We start from the raw sequence: 19,356 nt of genomic DNA, 5'->3' as shown, positions 1-19,356 counted from the left end.
GATGGCACTTAACAAACACTTGCGATACTATCTTGGACCATCTCATTGTGTATGTTGAAACGAAAACGGGATATTGCCTTGTTAGTGCATCTGAATGGGTTTTTTTTTCTCTCACGGCAGGACACACTGGCAGGACGACTAGTAATGACTAAGGTGAACTCGGTCCTATTACTACCCTTGCTTCGAGAAGGTTTCTGCAGCCAGTCACCTCCTGGAGTCAAAGAACGGGTCTATGAGGCTGTGATTGAGGAGAAGACCAAGGATTACATCTTCCTTAGGATCTGCAAGGATTGCTGTGAAGAGCTCGGGCTACAGCCTGACCGAGAGATACAGGTATGGGTCTCTTCTTTCTAAGTATGGCATGATCTTGAATACATTTTAACACTTGATTAACTGATTGATTGTTATCTGATGTCTGTAGTGCTCATTTGCATTACATTTATCAAATTATGACGATACTGGCGTCAATATTCAGCACCATGCATTGGCGGCCAGTAGTTTGGAGACATCAAGAAGGCTATGCAAATTAGCATGTATTTTTTGGGGGGGTAATTTTGAAGAATGCTTCAGAAGTTTTATTGGCTTAACACTTAAAACCTGTTCTTTGGGAGTGGACTAAATATGTTATCAATCTGTGCTACTCATCACTGTTCTAATAAAACCGACATGTGATTGAACAAGTCTGTATCTTTGACATCAATAAGTGCAATATACAAGAGGCTTAAGGGGGCCATAGTTCCACGTTGAAGTAAAAGTACATTTTCCCTGCTCATGATGCACAATCTTCTGCATAGGACATGATTTATGAAGTAGTGCCGTAAAGAATCTGATCAATTTAGATGTAACATTTTGTCTGCAGAATTGACATCCCATTGACCACAGATATTTCGGTACCAACGTGTCCACATTGGTACCAAAATGTCTGTAGTCATTGTTATATGGTGTGCTTTACATTTGTATTGCTTTTGATCAATTTGAATTTGCTATATATCCTGCAAAGTCATGAAGCTAAAACATTGATTTTAATGTGGACTGTTAGTCCCCCTACAAATATGCTTTTGCTCTAACACAACAAGGATTGTATGACATTGCCAATAATGAGGCCTGTGGATGGAGGTAGACATGCTGTTAAGCTGGCTAAACCAATGGCAAATTAACCCCCCTTGTCTTGCCCTTGTGTCAGGTGGAGCTCCAGTTCCAGCTGAACAGATTGCCACTTTGTGAGATGCACTATGCCCTGGATCGCATCAAAGATAACACCATTCTATTCCCTGATGTAAGCCTTGTTCCAACAATTCCCTGGAGCCCCAACAGGTAGTGCAGCATTTACTAAATCTCAAATTACTAATTGTTGCTGGTTCAAATCTGTTTTACAAATGAGACCGGGAACAAAATTTTCCATTTGCAAGCAGCATGCTCCTTATTTCAGTTTGAATGTTCTGGGAGCTGTGTGTCCTAATTGAATGTCCAGTGTGATTCAGAAGCACCCGAATCATTGATACCAAGAGGCACCAGAGGGCTCTCGCTCATTTTAGGGATACCCATCCATTCCCCTTGGGGCACGGCTGGGAGGGGAGCTTGACAGCAAGCACCTGTTCGCTGGGCCTTTGTCCTTAGGTCTTGATTGGGCAGGGCCAGGGCAAACAAGGTAGATCTTTTATCCACTGGGTCACTTGGTGACTCCATAGTTGTGCTGACAGACCCACTGGACATTGATTGGCTGATTTGGTTGACACAACTCTTCAATGTCACCTGGATATCAGGGATGGTGCCGAGGGAGTGGCAGACTGAGGTGGTAGACCCAATGTTTACATAGAGGAACACAAGGGTGTGTATAAGCGACAAGTTAATCATGCTCTTCAGCCTTCTTGGAAAAATATATCAGCGTACTAGCTAACCTTTGTTTTTAGAGGTACAGATTGTAGCGGGACAGCTGGTTACTTGCAAGGTTGTATGCTCAGATGCAGTGAATGAATATGACAGTGGGGGCACTGGTGAATATGGGGACTCCTGGGTTCAACGTTAGGATCCATTCGATCACTTCCACATCCGTAGCAAAATCACCAAAGATGTTTCAGGGCTGTTTGGGGGTCACCAGGGTTGCACCTTGTCTCCAATTCTGCTAGTTGTCTTCAAGGAAAAGATTTCTCGGCAGAGTCGAAGGAAGAGGAGTGTCTGGTATGGCTACCTCAGGGTGGCTTCTGTGCATTTCTGGGATGATGTGGCCCTATGATTATATGACCTTCAGCAGGTACTGGGGCTATTTTGTTGCCAAATTTGAAGCGATTTTGATGGCAGTCATTTCCTCCAAGACACATCGCATGGTTTTTGTCTGAGAAATTGATGGATTGCCTCCTCCATCGGGATAGAACGATATTACCTCAAGAGAAGGAATTCAAGCATCTTTGGATCTTGTTCAAGAATGAGGGCAGAATGTAATGCATACTGAAAAGGTGATTCTGAGCAGCGTCCACCCTGCCATGGTGCTGGCATCGTGTTGTTATTGAGAAGAAGGAGCTGAGCTGTTAAAAGTGAAGCTGTCAATTCACCAGTGCACTGATGCTCCATTTCTGACCTGCAGTTGTGAACTTTGGGTCATGACCAAGACACGACCGTGCTTCTTTCTGCACACTGCCATGTCAGCTGCTCTCTCCGGATGAATCTAAAATGTTCTAACTAAGCCATGCTTCCTTCCAAGGCACAAGCACAGCATTCTGTCATGTCTCTACGTGAGTACCATTGCTGTTGGAATAGGCAATGGCAGCCCCAATACAGTATAGAGGGTTCATCTCTTCTGTATGGCAAAGCCCTTACATTTTATATCACAGATTTATCACTATGTCATGGATTTTTCCGGTCTAAATACTATTTTTAAATATGTATTATTTAGATAATTTTTATGGCAATTAAGCATTTTCCAGCATTGTGACCAACCACAGCACAGTGTTCTGTATCCTGGGCTCTGATTGGCTCAGTAACCGTTGCAACATTTTCTACACCTCCTGTACATAGCATGCATTCAGCATCATGCTTTGGCCATTTCACATTGATGTGCGATCACTATTTAAGAGTATTTAGGAGTATAAGAAGCATTTATGAAAGCATGGCAAAGGTTAAGAAGAGTGTAGGGAGGTTCATAAAGCTTTGAAAGAGATATAAATAATAGAATAAAATGGTATGGTTGCTGCTGGTTATGGAACGCAACCCTCACAATAAACAAGGGACTACTTTTTTGCTACTTTGTGCTTATCTAGTGCTTATCACAAATAAAGCTGCCTTAATAATAAATCAGTTGTAGCAAATTAAAAACCTTTCTTTTTTTTTTTTTTGTACTTGATTTTTTAACCTGTTTAAGCCTATCTGTTTGCTTTTTACGAATCAAATCACCATGAATAATAAAGCAGTTGTACTTGTGTCACCATTTGGCTTTGTCCAACTCTAGTTCCACTATGTTAGTGACGCCGCTTCTTCTGCCAATACCATATTTTTGAGACACGGTGCTTGAAGCATAGATGAAGGGGGCTACAGCAGGTGACAGAACATGAATGTTATTGAGATAACATGTAAAAAGGGTGACATGGCTCTGATGGTAAGAACAGTCAGCTTGGAAGAAAGAATTCCCGAGCTCCTGTTGAAGTGTTGCTGACCAAGGGACTGAAGCAAGGCTGTGCACGTAGCTGCCCACTTCCCATGGTTCAGCCAAGATGGGTAAAACTTAGAGAGAGATTTCCTGCAAGGGATTATTATTGTTTAAAAAAAGAACAACAACCCGCACCTGCCTGCCCAATCATGAGGAAGGATTCACTCTCCATCACAACGGGTACTTTACAGTCGAAAATAAACCACAATCAAGAACTTAGTGTTGGCTTTCTGAGGATTTGTGATGAAACCATCACTCAGTTCACTTTTTGTTGAATATCGTTTCCTTGGGGGGGGGGGGGATTCGGATGATTTGATTTTGAGGTATTTGCAAGGGGTGAGAAAAAAAACCCTGAATATTAGTAAAAGAAATGGAAATATGATATGTGAAATCAAGCTACAATCAAAGTGCACAAAGTATTTTGTTTCTCTTAAATCGGAAGTTTATGGGTCATGTATGTACGAGTTGCCCTAAAGGCTGTTCAGAAGGCCATCGTAGCATTAAAACAATACATTTGAAGCTGCATGTGAATCAACTTCACAATACAGCGTTTTCATATTTACTTATCCATGCACGTTTCTCTGATTTCTTTATTTTTGTGTATTTTAAAATATCCCAAATAGACCCACTGTCTGTCTAAAATGATTTAAATATATTTTTTGTTTTCAAGACTATCTGTTTTCAGTTTTATCTCCCCTGTATTTAATTCCTGAAATTTAAGGCACATGTCTAATTAATCTCGAATCTCCCCTTCCATCCCCAGGCAGTGGGATGAGCAGTTGGATCCTCGCCTGAATGCAAAGCAGAAAGAGGCGATTCTCGCCATTACCACCCCTATCTCCATCTCGCTTCCCCCGATCCTCATCATCGGACCCTATGGCACCGGGAAGACATTTACCCTGGCACAGGCGGTAAAGCATATCCTCCGCCAGGACAACAGCAGGTTTGTCCACAATATTAGCCTCTTTTTTTTTTTTTTCTTACTTTTTTCATTGCGATGAACTTGCTTATACTAATTCGAAATTGACAAGTAGTCCAAAAGTTATTTTATTTGATGATTTTAACAACGAAAGCTAGTGATGAAAGCAAACCGTAAGATGCTCATCACAAAACAGTGCATTTCAATGTGGCCTTTCAGAGTTCAGAATATTTAGAATTTCCTTTCAGGACTAATCAAGTTTCATCACAATAAGTAAAATGTATTTAGAAAAACTAGGAGCCTGAAATAGGGTTACATTTTCAAGGGTTCAGGTGACAGTAGAGATTTAGTCCATGATTAAGATGACATGTGCCGGATGTGCAGAACCCTGGGATCTTAGTCAGTCTTGACATTTTGAGATAACGAAAATGTTTATCTTTGAAGTTATCATAGGCGAGTAAGTCTACATTTGTCATGTGCGCTGTGATGCTCGGGTCGTTTGGAAGAATCTGTATAATTTAAGGTCAATGCAAATGGTTTTTTTTTATTTTCCCAAAATTGTCCTTGATACTAACAAGTTTCTATTCAAATCACAGTATCAGTTGTGTTATTGTACGACCCCGCTGTAGTAGTCACGGTAAAGCAGAGCAAGGTTGTCTTCTTGCATTTCTCATTTTTGTTGGGTTCTCTCACCAGAAATCCAGTTCTTCAATTATTTGTCCAGAATCAAAATAACGACAAGCACATGCACATAAATGGTGATTTGGTCTTTATTAAAAATGAGCACACTTCCTTTCTGAGCCGAGGGTTAATATCCTGCTTTCCCTTGATTAAAAACACAATTTCTGTTTGTAGCACAAAATTGATTTTTTTTTTAAAGCAATGGGAAGAGGAATTTCTCTAATTTGCAAGCTTTATGCTGAATAATAGATATTTGAAAATCAAAACAAGCAGACCAGTACTCTTTGAATTGAAATAGTTAAAAATACATTTAGGTGTAAACACAATATGAATTTCTGTTCTGTGCAGGCAAATATATTTGATTGTGTTTACTTTTTTAACGTGTCATAGTATTCCTTGAGTACATGTTCAAAAGATCAAAATTCCATTGAAGATAATTCAGCAAAAACCCAATGTACTGCTCATTTATAGTCTAACTAGGCGATGGTCTCAAGTGGGGTCACGGGGAAGATGCAAGTGGCCAAAGTTAATTTCCTCCGGAGGGAAGCTAGGTTTAACCTTCGTGGCGCACAGACACTGTCTGCAGACATTAGTTGAGGCAGTTCAGGCTCAATAAGGTATCTTCCCAAGTGCTCCTGCTGTAGGGGATCTGGGCCACCTGGTCGGAGGCCCCAGAACACACCGGAGGGATACTATATCCCATTTGGCCCGGGAACGCTTCAGGGAGTAACATTGTGTGTTACTATTATCTGTAAATGAATTAGTATAAATTTCATTGATAGACTCAGAGCATCATTTTGTACGCATCCATAAAGAAGACAGCTGCATTTATTTCAGTAAATGCAGAGCAATTTTTAGATCTTAACTGTACTTTCAACTTGACAGGGTCCTGATCTGCACCCATTCCAACAGTGCAGCGGACCTTTACATTAAGGACTACCTTCATCCGTATGTTGAAGCAGGAAATCCACACGCCAGACCTCTCAGGTAATGGAGCACACTCACATGCTCCTTGACACCAAACGGGTACATTGTGGAAACTGTTTGTGTGCGCACAGTGCATGCCTGTTCTTATTGCACTCACAGTAACGTGTACGGAGAAGGCTCAGTTGGTCATCTCAGTGTAAACTAGTATTATTTTACAGAAAGCAATTCAAAAATATTTAATAGATATTCATCCTGTATCATCTTATTTAATAATCAATTTTAATATCATTGTCAGCTTGATAGTTACAGTTATTTCCTCAGCAGTTATTATGACATTTGCATCTTTGTTTTATTTGTATCATTTTGTCACTGACTAATTTAATGTTACCAAAAGCTCTTCCCAGACAGTAGGCAGCCTCATTAAACATAATGTTCATGCATTTAAGTTCTTGATCAAACATTTAAACAAATGTGATGACCTGCTGACATGCTGTGAAGTAATTGCACTCTTATTCGTTGTCCAGGGTATACTTCAGGAACCGCTGGGTGAAGACGGTTCACCAGGTGGTGCAGCAGTACTGTCTTATTCCCAGCACGCAGATCACTTTCCAAATGCCCACCAGGGAGGACATCCTCAGGCACCGGGTGGTGGTCGTCACCCTTAACACCTCCCAGTACCTCTACCAGCTCGACTTGGAGCCTGGTGAGTCTTAGAAACAAGAATCTTCAGCGTGCTTTGATCACCGAGATTCTCCAGTTTTGTCAGTTGTATAATCTTGTCATGGAAAGGGATTCCAATTTGAAATTAAATGTACTCTGTGAAGGTTGTTTGGCGTAAACCTTTTTTAGCCCTGTGTTATGATGTGAAGAAGCCTAGGTCATTTTTGAAATACATTTTAAGTAAAGAAAATGTGTAAGTACATGGACTATTCATCGCAGAACTGAGCAAAATGTTTCATTTCTATTGTGTATCTGTTTCCTTCAGGGCTGTTCTCTCACATTCTCCTGGATGAAGCCGCCCAGGCCATGGAGTGTGAAACCATCATGCCTTTTGCCCTTGCGAGCAAGACCACACGTATCGTGTTGGCTGGAGATCATATGCAGGTACATCCCGAGGGGATCTTCTGCAAACTTTGTCTTGGTTCAATCTAAATTTTATTACAGTGATGGGAAACCGGTGCCTTTGCTTATTCATATTCGCATATGTCCTCTGGGAAGAATATATTGGGATTTTGAAGGAGCAATGGCACAAAAACAAAACACAGGAGCCAACTTTAACCGTGGATGGCACATATTAGTAATACAACAGTCCAGCTGCTCAGAGAACCGCCTGAATTCATTTGTCTCCTGGTTTCAACTTCTCAGTTGCACAGCCGCAGAATATCAAGTGTCTTCATAAAAAGTGTGTCTTTCTGCCCCTTGACTTCTAGCTCAGTCCATTTGTGTACAGCGAGTTTGCCCGCGAGCGCAACCTGCACGTCTCACTGTTGGACCGACTGTACGAGCACTACCCACCCGAGTTCCCTTGCCGCATCCTCCTGTGTGAGAACTACCGTTCCCATGAAGCTATCATCAAGTAGGTCCGAGTACTTGACCGTCCGGACCAGTGCTCCGGATTACCCTTCGACTTCATCATGTTACGGGTGACGTTCATTTGACTTCTGTTCCTCAGCTACACATCCGAGTTGTTTTATGACGGCAAGCTGATGGCAAGTGGCAAACAGCCCTCACATAAAGACTTCTACCCTCTGACGTTCTTCACGGCCAGAGGTGAAGATGTCCAAGAAAAGAACAGCACTGCCTATTATAACAATGCAGAGGTAATGTATAATCACTGCATTAAGGTATACTTTGGGTGTTATAATTCAATAATGAACATAATTGTATCTTACATGAAGCTCCTAAAACTGGGCCCTCATTACCCAGGTTGTGTTTACTGATCCGCTACTGTGTATTGTATAAACACTTGTAGCTTCTGGCTATTCAGATACAAGCAGATTTATATATTTCTTAATTAGTACAGGGGTTGGCATCCTTCGATGCTTCTTGAGCCATTTGGACCCATTTCCCACAGAGAAGAAAACACCAGGAGCCAGAAAACCTTCTTGACATCTAAAATGAAGATAACGCTGCAATCCCTCTATGCGATGTTTAAAAAAAAAAAAAAAAAGCTAAAGTGGGTTATAGTCATGAAAGCAATAAACTGCATCAAAGAAAAGGAAATTCTATCTATGCATTCAGCAAAAAAAGAAAAAAAATGGGTTGAATGTTAGGTTCAAATATAATACTCAGCATCTATGTGAGTCCTCCTCGCATTTGTGAAATAAAAGACCGAGCTGAAATAATCTCCCTGCAGCAAACCCAAAATGCCGTCAGTGTCCACGTGTTGTCATCGTTTTATCGTGTGTACTGGCGCGTGCAGTCAGCTGCCACTGGAAAAAAAAAAGAAATGACAAACTTAAATAATATAAATCTAAATTAAATACTCATTACTTCTTTTCCTAAGCCACAGGGAGTCACAGCAGAGGGATAAGAGCCACAAGCCATGGGTTGCTGACCCCCCCAGTTAGTAGAATAACAGCTCCTCAGATTTTCTTTAGAGGCATTCATGTGTAATTTACTAATTAAAAATTCACGATTTAACAGCTGGATACATAAACTAACTGAGCTGTAATAAGTAGGAAAACCTCTGGCCTGTTGAAGCAGTGACGTGCCAGCTGATTTTTGACTATTGTTTGTTTTCTATAAATTATTCTTTTTAACATTTAAATTAAGCATTTTGCTGTTCAGATTATTGTAGTCATTTTATTTGTTACAGTAATAATCATTGTTCAGTTTTAAACCAAGCAATGTAATTTTTTTGTAATAATGTTGGATATTTAAATAAAAATAATGTCTTCTAAATTATTCTTGAAGGCGAAACCCAATAAATATCATGAAGCGCGTTTAGCTCAACGCTACATTTTACACTCATTGTGCTTAATTCAGTCTTGGACTTCCACTAGACCTCTCTCGGTGGTTTTCATTTAGCTTGGTTTTGATTATTGGCTACTGATTGTCAAAATTGCCAAATGAGTCATCTCCTGTCTGCAAGTAGCTTAGGTGGGGTTAGATTTCAGTGAGCTTAAAATAAGTATTAGTTTGAAGCCGCCTGGCAGACAAACAATGCCTGCCCTGTTTATTCTGAAAAAATTAGCCCAACTTCAATTTAATTTGAGATATTATTTGGTGATTTAATGCTACTCTGACTACCTGCCTCCCAAATTTCACTCATCCAGTAGTTCCATCATGTGCCTGAGAAACAATGATGAAACGATTCATTTAGATTGGAATATAATGTGCTTAGCGCTTTCCAACATGTTGCCAGATGGTTTACAGAGATACTCAGGAGTCTTCACCTCTGCCGGATTCCTAAATACTTAGGAATAACATCCATCTACCTACAAATAGGGAACTCTTTTATACCAACCAATGTGTCTGTGGGTTAAATCAACATAAAAGTAGCTTTTGAATCCACCTGCGCTTCCTCTCATTTCTAGGTATTTGAGATCGTGGAACGGGTAGAGGAGCTCCGCAAGAAGTGGCCGGTGGCTTGGGGCAAGCTGGACGAGGGCAGCATCGGCGTGGTGTCGCCATATGCTGATCAGGTGTTTCGCATTCGCGCTGAGCTCAGGAAGAAGAGAATGCATGAGGTCAGCGTGGAAAGAGTGCTCAATGTCCAAGGTGAGAACAAGCATAAGGCAGCAACAACCCCCTTCAACCGCAGTACATATTTGATAGCCATACGTGCTAACAGCTTGCCGCTATTGTGAGTCACCCACCGACAATTAAAAGCATAAATTCCTGAATGCTATCTAAACATTTGATAATTGATGTTTAATTTCCCCTCACATCACTGTGTCTTGCTATCAGGAGTCTCTTGAGTATTTCTTGCAACAACCCCTGCCCAGCTGCAGTCTTGTGCAGCTTCCCATGTTCTTGTATCCAGCTGTTGTCCACAGGCAATTAAACTCCTCATTAATCACTTGTGAACTATGCACACACACACACACACACACACACACACACTACTTTCTTCAGCCAAGTGATTTTTCTCTGGACAGGCAAAGTAAAAGGATTTATCATCTATAATTGTTTATGCTTAGTTGGACTAAGACTTGTTTTTGAGGATATCTGTACAGATGTAGTTTAAGCGTCCCATGAAATTACTAATTATTTGTTTTGTTTTTGTCATTGTATCTGTAACAATATTCAAATGTTGAATGGGCAGTACAGCTAACAGAGGTCTTGGTCATTTTGTTATTTTTTTTCAGCTGAAGTATTTATCAATTAGAATTTCTTTCAGTTGCGAAATTGTGCTTTTGATTAGTTAAGTGATTCATAAAATCAACACACGGAGTACTTGTGTGAAAAACTATATTCTGTAATACTTGCTGAACATTTGCTAAGTGGTTCTCCAACATTTTCCACATTACTCACAATTTTTCGTTGTCGTTTTGATCGCAGGTAAACAGTTCAGGGTGCTGTTTCTCAGCACAGTGCGGACCAGGCATACGTGCAAGCACAAGCAGACTGCCATCAAACGCAAAGAGCAGCTTGTCGAGGACTCCACAGAGGACCTGGATTATGGATTCCTGTCCAACTACAAGCTCCTCAACACGGCCATTACTCGGGCTCAGTCTCTGGTCGCGGTCGTGGGAGACCCCATTGCATTGTGCTCTGTAGGACGTTGCAGGTAGACTCCTCACTAAAGCTTGTGCAACACCCGCAGGTTTCATTTTCAATTCATTGTCACAGATAAGTGACATTTTTGGCTCTTTGGAGAACGGATATTGATCAGTGGCATTTAGATGATCATCTGTATTTAATATTAAACTGGGTACTTTAGGGATTCTTCATCACCACATTACCCCTCATATTAACAATTGACTTATGAAACTAAAATCAGTTAAAAAACAAGACCTGTATTAGATCTGCTTGCTTCCAACAGTCGGGGTTTTTATGATTTTAAAGGGACTCGTATCAAAGTGTCACAAATCCGAACATCAATATGTTAGAAATAGTGATCCAGATCTTTATGTATGTTTGTGTGTGTGTAGATATATATCGAATTCAATTAATCAATTCAGATTGTTAATTTTGATAGCTTAATAAAATACAATAATTTAAAAAACAATAATAGATGAATTAAAAAGATCGAAATATATGTTTGTGTGCGTAAGAGAGCAAGATTTGCATTTGATATGCTTATATCTGTTCCCATCACCCGTCTTCAAAGTAGCACATATTTCTAGTTTAGTCTAGAATGTCAAAACAGTTTGGCGGTTGTTGCTGGCACACACATCACTCTGAAACAAACTAGTGTTGAATTTGTCGACCTTGTTAGCAGGAACACTTTAGAATGGCCTCAATATTTAAACCCCATTAGAAACTAGCATTAATAAGTTAAACTTAACAGTCTTTAAACTACCGTAATAACTGGAAGAATTAAATGCACCTCGGGATCACAGTACGCACGTTATCCAGCCAATTTATAGCTTATTGTCAAAGACTGGTGGGTGCATAAAACACAGCATCTATCAATGACAACAATAGATGCTGATGAAGAAAAAAATATGACAGTAGTTTCATAAATCTTTCATCACCTGAATATTTCTCAAATTATACTAGTAATGGGAGGTTTTGCTTGTCTTAGAAATATTACAAATTAACTTCAAGCCTAAATCAAAGGTTGTTTGCTACAACATTTTGAGAGAAATATCAATAATATATTCTTTTTTTTTTCCCCATTTGCTCCATTTCTTGTGTTTGCGCTTGTTTTATTTTTCTCAGAAATGATTTACTCTCATTTATTATCCACCATGCACACTTGTTTCCTTAACCTTCACCCCCTTGGACTCATTTTTAAAACTTTGTCGGAGGAAAAATCCAGCAAAACAATCCATTAAACCATGTTATAATAATATGAACAGGAAAATAAAGACCGTATTCACTGGTGTCTTCTTTGTTTCCCTCTCCAGAAAGTTCTGGGAGCACTTTATTTCAATATGCCATGAAAACTCAAGTCTCCACGGCATCACGTTTGAGCAGATCCGGGCTCAACTTGAAGCCCTTGAGTTGAAGAAGACGTACGTGCTGAATCCTTTGGCTCCTGAGTTCATTCCCCGCGCTCTGAGGCCCCTGCCAGGACACCAGTCCTCGCAGGCGCTGCATCCCCACCACCATCCCCACCCGCAGCACGTGCAGCCCCTCCCGAACAAACCGGGGCCTCTGCTGCAGCAGCAGCAGCAGCAGCAGCAGCCTCAGCAGCAGCAGCAGTCCCCACCCAAGGTAAGGGTCCGTCCACAGGAAAGCTGTGAAACTAAATATAACAGATTCTTCAGTGTATACAGTCTAAATGTTGAGATGGAAAGAGAAATTAAATGTAATATGCAGTCCTCCAGTTACCGCTTTTCTACTAAGAAGACAGCTATTTTCTTTTGTTAACGATTACTAAACCATATATAATCCATTCAGCTTTTTTCTTTATTTGCCTTTTATTCTTGTAGGGGAAAAATACAAATCACACAGAACACCTTCCGCCTGAAGGATACGGTGAGTGCTGCTTAACGGGCACGGTGACTCCTATTTGTTCTTTTTCTCTCTCCTGATTGAACCAAGTACATTTTGTATGTATCATTCTAAATTTGGATATCAGGCCAATAGTTTTCTGGTAAAGTAATCACTTGACTTACGAGTTTAATTCGTTCTTTGACCAAGCTTGTAACTCAATTTGCTTGTCTATCAAAATTAAATTTCCCCATTAAAATTAATTGAAACTCAATTCATCCATACCAGCCCCCCCCCCTCGTTTTTGTTACATGTTTTTAGATAATAAAGATATACTTTTATAAATGACAAATACTGTATAAAAAATAATAGTACATAATCAAAGAGAATATAAAGAAATAAACGTTTTTTATGTAGTGCATCACTATTAAGTTTTTCATTCTGGTGCTTCATCACTTAACTTATTGGCCCCACACTTAAAGCTACAATGTTTTTCTAAATGTAACTAGCACACTTTGCTACACTTTATGGCCAAACCTCATTTAGCGACACAGTGCATGTCGCTCCTTTTTTTTTTAAATGATCAAACCTTCTCTGACTTGCTTTAAATGCCTCGTCCATGACGTTCCTGCCGTCTGCTGCACCAAATCCCTGTAAATATCTCTCAGATGAGGCTCACAGTAATGGTATCTCACAGACAACAACTTCACTGATGATTCCACAACATGTACACCTCCCTCATGTTTCTCCATGATTTTCACTGAGCTACCTAGTGGTGAACGGCACGTTCAACTGTTCCTAACGCAACTGCACGCCATGTTGGTGTCAGATGCTCACCTCACTCGCTTGTAACTCCGATCTTGGATCGTATCACAAAACAAAAAAATTACTGGCAGACAGCTCCTGTGAGAAAATTGGCGATGCACTCGCAATGCAAGCCATAAGTCAATTTGACTGTTCTTCTGGACATCTCCTAGATGTCCAGGTAATTTTTCTTAATCAGAAAGCAATACATTTTTCAACCTGTGAATCTATCTGTTAGAACACTGCCTTTTTGAAAAATTCTAGCTTCAAAACCCAAAGTAAGGCCCCCCTAGGTGTCACACCACACCCACAGAACAGCGTTTGCAGTAACGTAATCACCTCTTGGCACCATCTCTCATATCTCTCTTTCCAGGCCAATCCAACCCTGCCGTTCTGATGGGAAACCCAATTCGTGCTTTCTCGCCGCCCTTGAGTAGCACATCGGCGGGCATGGTGAAGTCGCCCAGCCCCGTTCAGAGGATAGATCCTCACACAGGCACCAGCATCCTCTATGTTCCAGCTGTCTACGGCGGAAACATGGTCATGTCCATGCCCTTGTCTGTACGTCTACTCTCAAAAATCAAAGCAGAAAGTATCATCTTGTCTTTTTATATGTTGCCATCATCTATAGTGTGTCACCACTTGTGTCTTTTGTTTTGTTTCTGAATAGTTACCCTGGCCGGGTTACCAGAATCGGTTTGCTGTTGATCCTCGCATCATGAGCCACCAAGCAGCCTTGGCCTATAACTTTAACCTGCTGCAGGCCCAAAACCAGGGTTCCCCCATTCCCTACAGTGGGGTGGCCCACACCTCGCCGCTGGGCATTGGACAGCCCAGCCCGGACAAGGAGCAACAGGCTGACCCAATTAGAAATGGCATGCCTCCCGTTTTTAGTCCACTAAAATACTCCAGATTTTAGACCTGTGATTCAAAGTGCATCATTCATTACTTGAGATTAAATTTTGTCTTTTTTCTTTTAGGTAAATTAGAAGGTGGCCCAAAGCCAGAGCAGAGTCGTCTTCAGATAGCAGAGAGGAAAACCACAGACATGAAGGACAAACAGGTATGTTTTTGATGGTCAAAAATAAAACGGCACTGAATGACTTTTGTTAACAAGTCTTTGCAGTAAGTTTTTGACTTTCTGGTTCTGTGTGATTCCAGGGAGATTTAGACACAGGCCAAAGTCGAAGTCTAGAATCCCAGGCGGACGGGCTAGCTGGATTTTCCAATGCACTACTCCATAGGAAAGACCCTTTAACTGCCCAAAGACCCCTCAACTATCAACTGGCATTACCCAACCCACCTTTTTCACCACATCCTGCCAGTGGTAGAGCCTTCCCCCTGCAGTACTCAGTCTCAAGACTTCCCTATCGGGTCGGCCAGCCTCAACATCCCGGGGTGGTGCAACAGAGTCAACAGCAGCTGAGCCCTACCTATACTGGTTGTAGCCATAACGCCTCCCTCTTTAGTTGCCACATCGCCGCGCACAGAGCTGTCCACTCTCCCACGCTGGACAGGCAAGAGTTCGGAGGAGTGGAGGAGATGAGTAGCTCCATTAGGACCTCAATGGGGCACCTGGGGGCACAGCACACGGTTCCAGCACAGCACAACAGGGTCAATAGCTTCGCAGAGGACGGACAGGATGGAAGACTTGAGGGTCTTGGTAAGATGAGTGTGTTTTTTTTCCAATCGTAGGCAGATGTGAATAGTCACTATCGATCTGTGAATCTACTCATTTTCGCATCAACTGAGCCTTGGAAATGAATCTTGAGTGCAAGTGCAGCAATTTTAGAATCCTGCTTAACTTCCACGCGGGTGCTGTCTTATAACGATGGAGGCAATCCATCGAGATGTTCACAGTCCATTGTTGGAGATAAAAAGCATTCGGTGTTGTTCATCCAAATGAGCTTGCGATTTCTAGCTGAAGCAAGTAAAGGAAGGATTGTTGTTTTCAATGTATGAACAGTTTTTTTCCCCCAGTCTTACATTTCCATATTTACAGTATTTTATGCAGTAGCATGTCTGCGAACTTGCTGCTTACAACAAGATTGTTTTAAATTGTCTCAAAATATAAATATTGACCATTACACTTTGAAATAATTGTACAAATGAATCCTCCTGCTAAATGTTCAACTGGTGTCATTCACCATCTTACACTTTTTATTTTGAGTTGCATGCAAAGACTTATGCTCCATTTGCCCAGCGATGAACCCATAAATGCCAAATAGTCTCATTTGGTTGAACAGGAACTAAGAGCTAGAAACACATTTAGAATCTCAGTCTCTGCAAATATCGCATTCATCAGCTTTCATGCCCTTCAGTTTGTGTTTGACGGCAAGAAAGTAAAAACAGTTTGTTTCCTGACTCAAGAGCCTCACCTCATTTTCAAGTTAAATGCAAATATGTGTAACCCGCTCCGTCAGGTGTCGTAGAAGATCTGTGCACAAAACTGAGTAGAATATTTTCTCTTCCAATTAATAGAATTGTTCAGTTCATATGTGTTCCTCGGGTTCATATGTGCACTTCCAGTGTCCAGAGCTTTTTTCTCTGGAGGCAGCAGAGCCGCATTATAATAAAATGATTTGTATAAACTTAATTGAGATTAAATGAAATGAGTTGCTTTGGTATGAAGCTATCTAGACTTCAAAATTAACATACTCTCTTCAGACACCTCAGACAGGTTCTTGAAATAGTAACACTTTTATAATACTGCTTTAAGAGTAACATATTATAACTATAGATTATTCCCACCCTTTATTCAGGAAAAGGCTATTTGAGACCAACTGCCTCTTTTTTTTGAGTGACCTGGCCAGGATGAGTGGCCACACAAATCACAACATAAATCATACATAAATCATACATGTAGAAAAAGGTTTAGAAAACAAAAATGCAAGAGACATTTGCACACCTACAAGCTGGTGTTTGCCTCCAAGGCATTTAGAATATGTTTAAATGTGTTTAGAGGGCAGCAAACTCAAAGCCCCCCCGCCCCCCCCAAAGTCAGTTCTGACCTTTGGAACGGTGGTTCTGAGACCGCAGATTGTAAGTCCCTGTAGTATTTGGACCGATAGGTCAGCAGGTCCAAAACTGACTTGGTTATTAGTTTTAAGGTTGATGATGAACCGTTATCAGGTCTTGTCCCTGATTGTGAATCAGAATTAACTAAACTTGCACAATTATTGACATTCCGCTTTTGCTTTTTTCAATACAATCTCAACCCGTAGACCTCCAGGCTCCCCTGGTTCCAGAAGTCCTCAACCAGCAGCCTCCAGCCAGGCTGGGACAGTGGGGGGAGGCTGCAGGCCCCTTCCTGCAGGGCAGCGTCACCTTCCCACTGCCACAGCAGATCGCCAGCCTCGCCCAGCCCAACATGGCTCGCTTCCCCCACCAGCTGCTCCGGGCAGCAAACTGGGGACTCGGTGCTGACATGGAGGACGAAGCTCTCCCCCCGGCCTCTGCGGGGCCTCCGTTCACCAGGTTGGCCGGCACATTGTTTTTTCTCGTGTTGCTTTTTCTGCACAATACAATGCAATAATATGTACTTGCAGATGAGGAATGACTTAAAGTGCGTGTAGATTTAGGAATCAGCCGCCAGTGTTAAAAATTGGGTACTGCTCAACCCTAAAGAATTGCCTTGCATTTACTGGTTTATGCTTTCTAGCCCTTTGTCCTTAAGTTGTACCTGTCCTCTGACTCGATCTGTAAAACACACTGGCCTTTTCCACAGGTACACGGGCCTCTTGAGAGAGATCCCGTTACAGGAGCACCCTGAGCCCAGGGAGACTCCTGAGATCCAACCTCCGCCCCAATCCCGCCTTCTCCAGTACCGTCAATCCCAGCTCCGTGCCTCAGGTGATCCCTCATCTTTAGCCGCCACTCCGAATCATGCCGGCCCTTTCCCGTCAGGTCCCTACCCTCAGGAAACGGGCTGCGACGTTCTCACCAACAACCTTCTCAACAACACAGCTCTGCAGCAGCAACAGCAGCAGCAGCAGCAGCAGCAGCATCTGGAGAACGCCATGTACAATACTGGTAGTTACCCACATCAGATGCCAGCCCACCCCGCCAGCCCCCCTCCCACCCAGGTCAAATACCTTCTGCAGGAGGCCCAGTGGGGTCATAGTGGAGCCGCATCAATGAGCCCGCCTCAGCAGAACCACCTGTTAAAGAATCAGGGCCCTCCATACGGACTGCCCATCATGACACACGCCAACCGGCAGGAGCAGGTCCAGCTGATGCAGCTTCACCAGCAGCAGCAACATCAACAGAGCCAGGGTCAAGAGCAGGAGCCCTACAACTCCTTGTCCCCAAGAGCATCAGCAGCCACGGCTCTGCGCAGTGTAGATAAGGTAAGTCCTTGTTTATCGTGGGCTCTCATGAACACTCCTGTTCTCGGATGCTGTCTGTAAATGAGTTATCCCTTTGACCAAAAGCTTCTCCTTGGAAATGTGAGTTGCCTTTTAAATTTGCTTTGATGAAAATTCAGCGGAACTTTGACTTACGAGTGCATCCCCTTACAATTTGATGCACGAGCTGTCACTCTGAGCCGCGATCTGAGCAAGCGGGATGAGCGTTTGACAGCCCCGCTGTCCGGGAAGTGGCGCAGCCCACTACTATGTAGCCCAGCAGAAATTGTGGAAAACATGAGCGAGGTGTGCATGTTGTGGACTTGTTCCTGAAAAGATGAAGTTTTTGTTGGTGAGGTACCTTGACGGAGAGCATCATCTGTGCGAGGACAGGAGACTTTTACGGGGATATAGCATGGCAGACAGCGGGAAAGTCGATGGACAAGGCATCAGAAGAGTCATTCAAAGCCGGTTGGGGTTGGTTTGCTGATTTTTAAAAAGAGGAGCGGCGTACACGCCGTCGCACGGAAAGTGTAACAAAGTGTACAAGTTACATTTAGCAACACATTGTAGTTTTAAGAGTGTAGTTGCTTTGTTAAGGTAACCAAATGAAAAACTTCCCCAACCTCCTTGCCGCCAGCATCTTCATCTGATCTTCAAGGAAATTACTTTTAATAAAACCGATTATTTCTTTACATTCCCTTTTATTGACTAATATGATTTTTTTATACATTATTTGCTATTTAAAAGACACATTTTTCTTATTTTAAATTACACATAACATACATGAGGGGTTGAAACTGATTAAGAGCATAACAGTTAATTTCAGTGGGGAAATTGTATTTGATATACGAGCAAGTTGAGCTAGGATTTGGTCACACTACAAATTAAACTTGTTAAGGTTCCACTCAACTTAAGAATATTTCACACAATACGACATGACTGAATAAGTCATTGCGGTCCTTTTTCATATTGATCTCAATGATTCTATTCCATTTTTTCCTATTGTCTCAGCGCCCTCGAGAGTCCATTTTTCCTGTTGTTTAAAAACACTATTGAGTATAGATGTAGTTTTATGTCAAGCAAAGATTATGCTCCAATTGATTTTGTTTGTATTTCCCCTCCCCTGTCATCACATGTTGATCCTGTCGTTCCCCATAACTGTCTGCGCAGTACGAACCCAGAGGTCCAGGCCGGCCTCTCTACCAGCGCCGCATCTCCTTAAGCTACCCGGAAGAATCCTCCCCAGCCAACGCCCTCCCTGCCCAGCCCCAGCAGTTCGAGCCTTGCACGCCGCACCCACAGGACCACCCCCACCCTCACCCACACATACAGCACCATCCACATCCGCGCCCGCCCTACTGCTACCCCTCACATGACCTCTGGCCCAGTAACGGTGGTCCATACCAGAACATTCCTTGCAATGGAGCCGGCACGCTCGCTCAACACCGGGACCTTCTAGGTAGGCGCCACCCGCCAGTGTTTTTGTC

The 19,356-nt window shown here is 42.2% G+C and overlaps 1 protein-coding gene across 1 annotated transcript in view; it reads left to right on the top strand.

The window, feature by feature from the left end:
* Positions 1–19,356, top strand: part of helz (helicase with zinc finger) — a 42,605-nt gene that overhangs the window by 20,453 nt on the left and 2,796 nt on the right. Inside the window, exons 14-32 of the mRNA XM_086157175.1 lie at positions 121–333; positions 1,184–1,314; positions 4,404–4,583; positions 6,126–6,227; positions 6,692–6,870; positions 7,153–7,271; positions 7,598–7,743; positions 7,840–7,987; positions 9,707–9,890; positions 10,674–10,902; positions 12,188–12,497; positions 12,716–12,761; positions 13,894–14,081; positions 14,191–14,395; positions 14,501–14,583; positions 14,682–15,183; positions 16,745–16,997; positions 17,248–17,869; positions 19,040–19,328. Coding sequence (XP_086013301.1) covers positions 121–333; positions 1,184–1,314; positions 4,404–4,583; positions 6,126–6,227; positions 6,692–6,870; positions 7,153–7,271; positions 7,598–7,743; positions 7,840–7,987; positions 9,707–9,890; positions 10,674–10,902; positions 12,188–12,497; positions 12,716–12,761; positions 13,894–14,081; positions 14,191–14,395; positions 14,501–14,583; positions 14,682–15,183; positions 16,745–16,997; positions 17,248–17,869; positions 19,040–19,328 — 4,129 coding nt within the window. The remainder of the gene's footprint in view (positions 1–120; positions 334–1,183; positions 1,315–4,403; positions 4,584–6,125; positions 6,228–6,691; positions 6,871–7,152; positions 7,272–7,597; positions 7,744–7,839; positions 7,988–9,706; positions 9,891–10,673; positions 10,903–12,187; positions 12,498–12,715; positions 12,762–13,893; positions 14,082–14,190; positions 14,396–14,500; positions 14,584–14,681; positions 15,184–16,744; positions 16,998–17,247; positions 17,870–19,039; positions 19,329–19,356) is intronic.

The sequence above is a fragment of the Fistularia commersonii genome, chromosome 12 (genome assembly GCF_037954325.1).
Source record: "Fistularia commersonii isolate RoL2024-O1a breed Wild chromosome 12, RoL_Fcom_v1.0, whole genome shotgun sequence".
Taxonomy (NCBI): Eukaryota; Metazoa; Chordata; class Actinopteri; order Syngnathiformes; family Fistulariidae; genus Fistularia; species Fistularia commersonii.
Note: the sequence above shows the minus strand (reverse complement) of the source record. Positions and strands in the feature narration are given on the sequence as shown.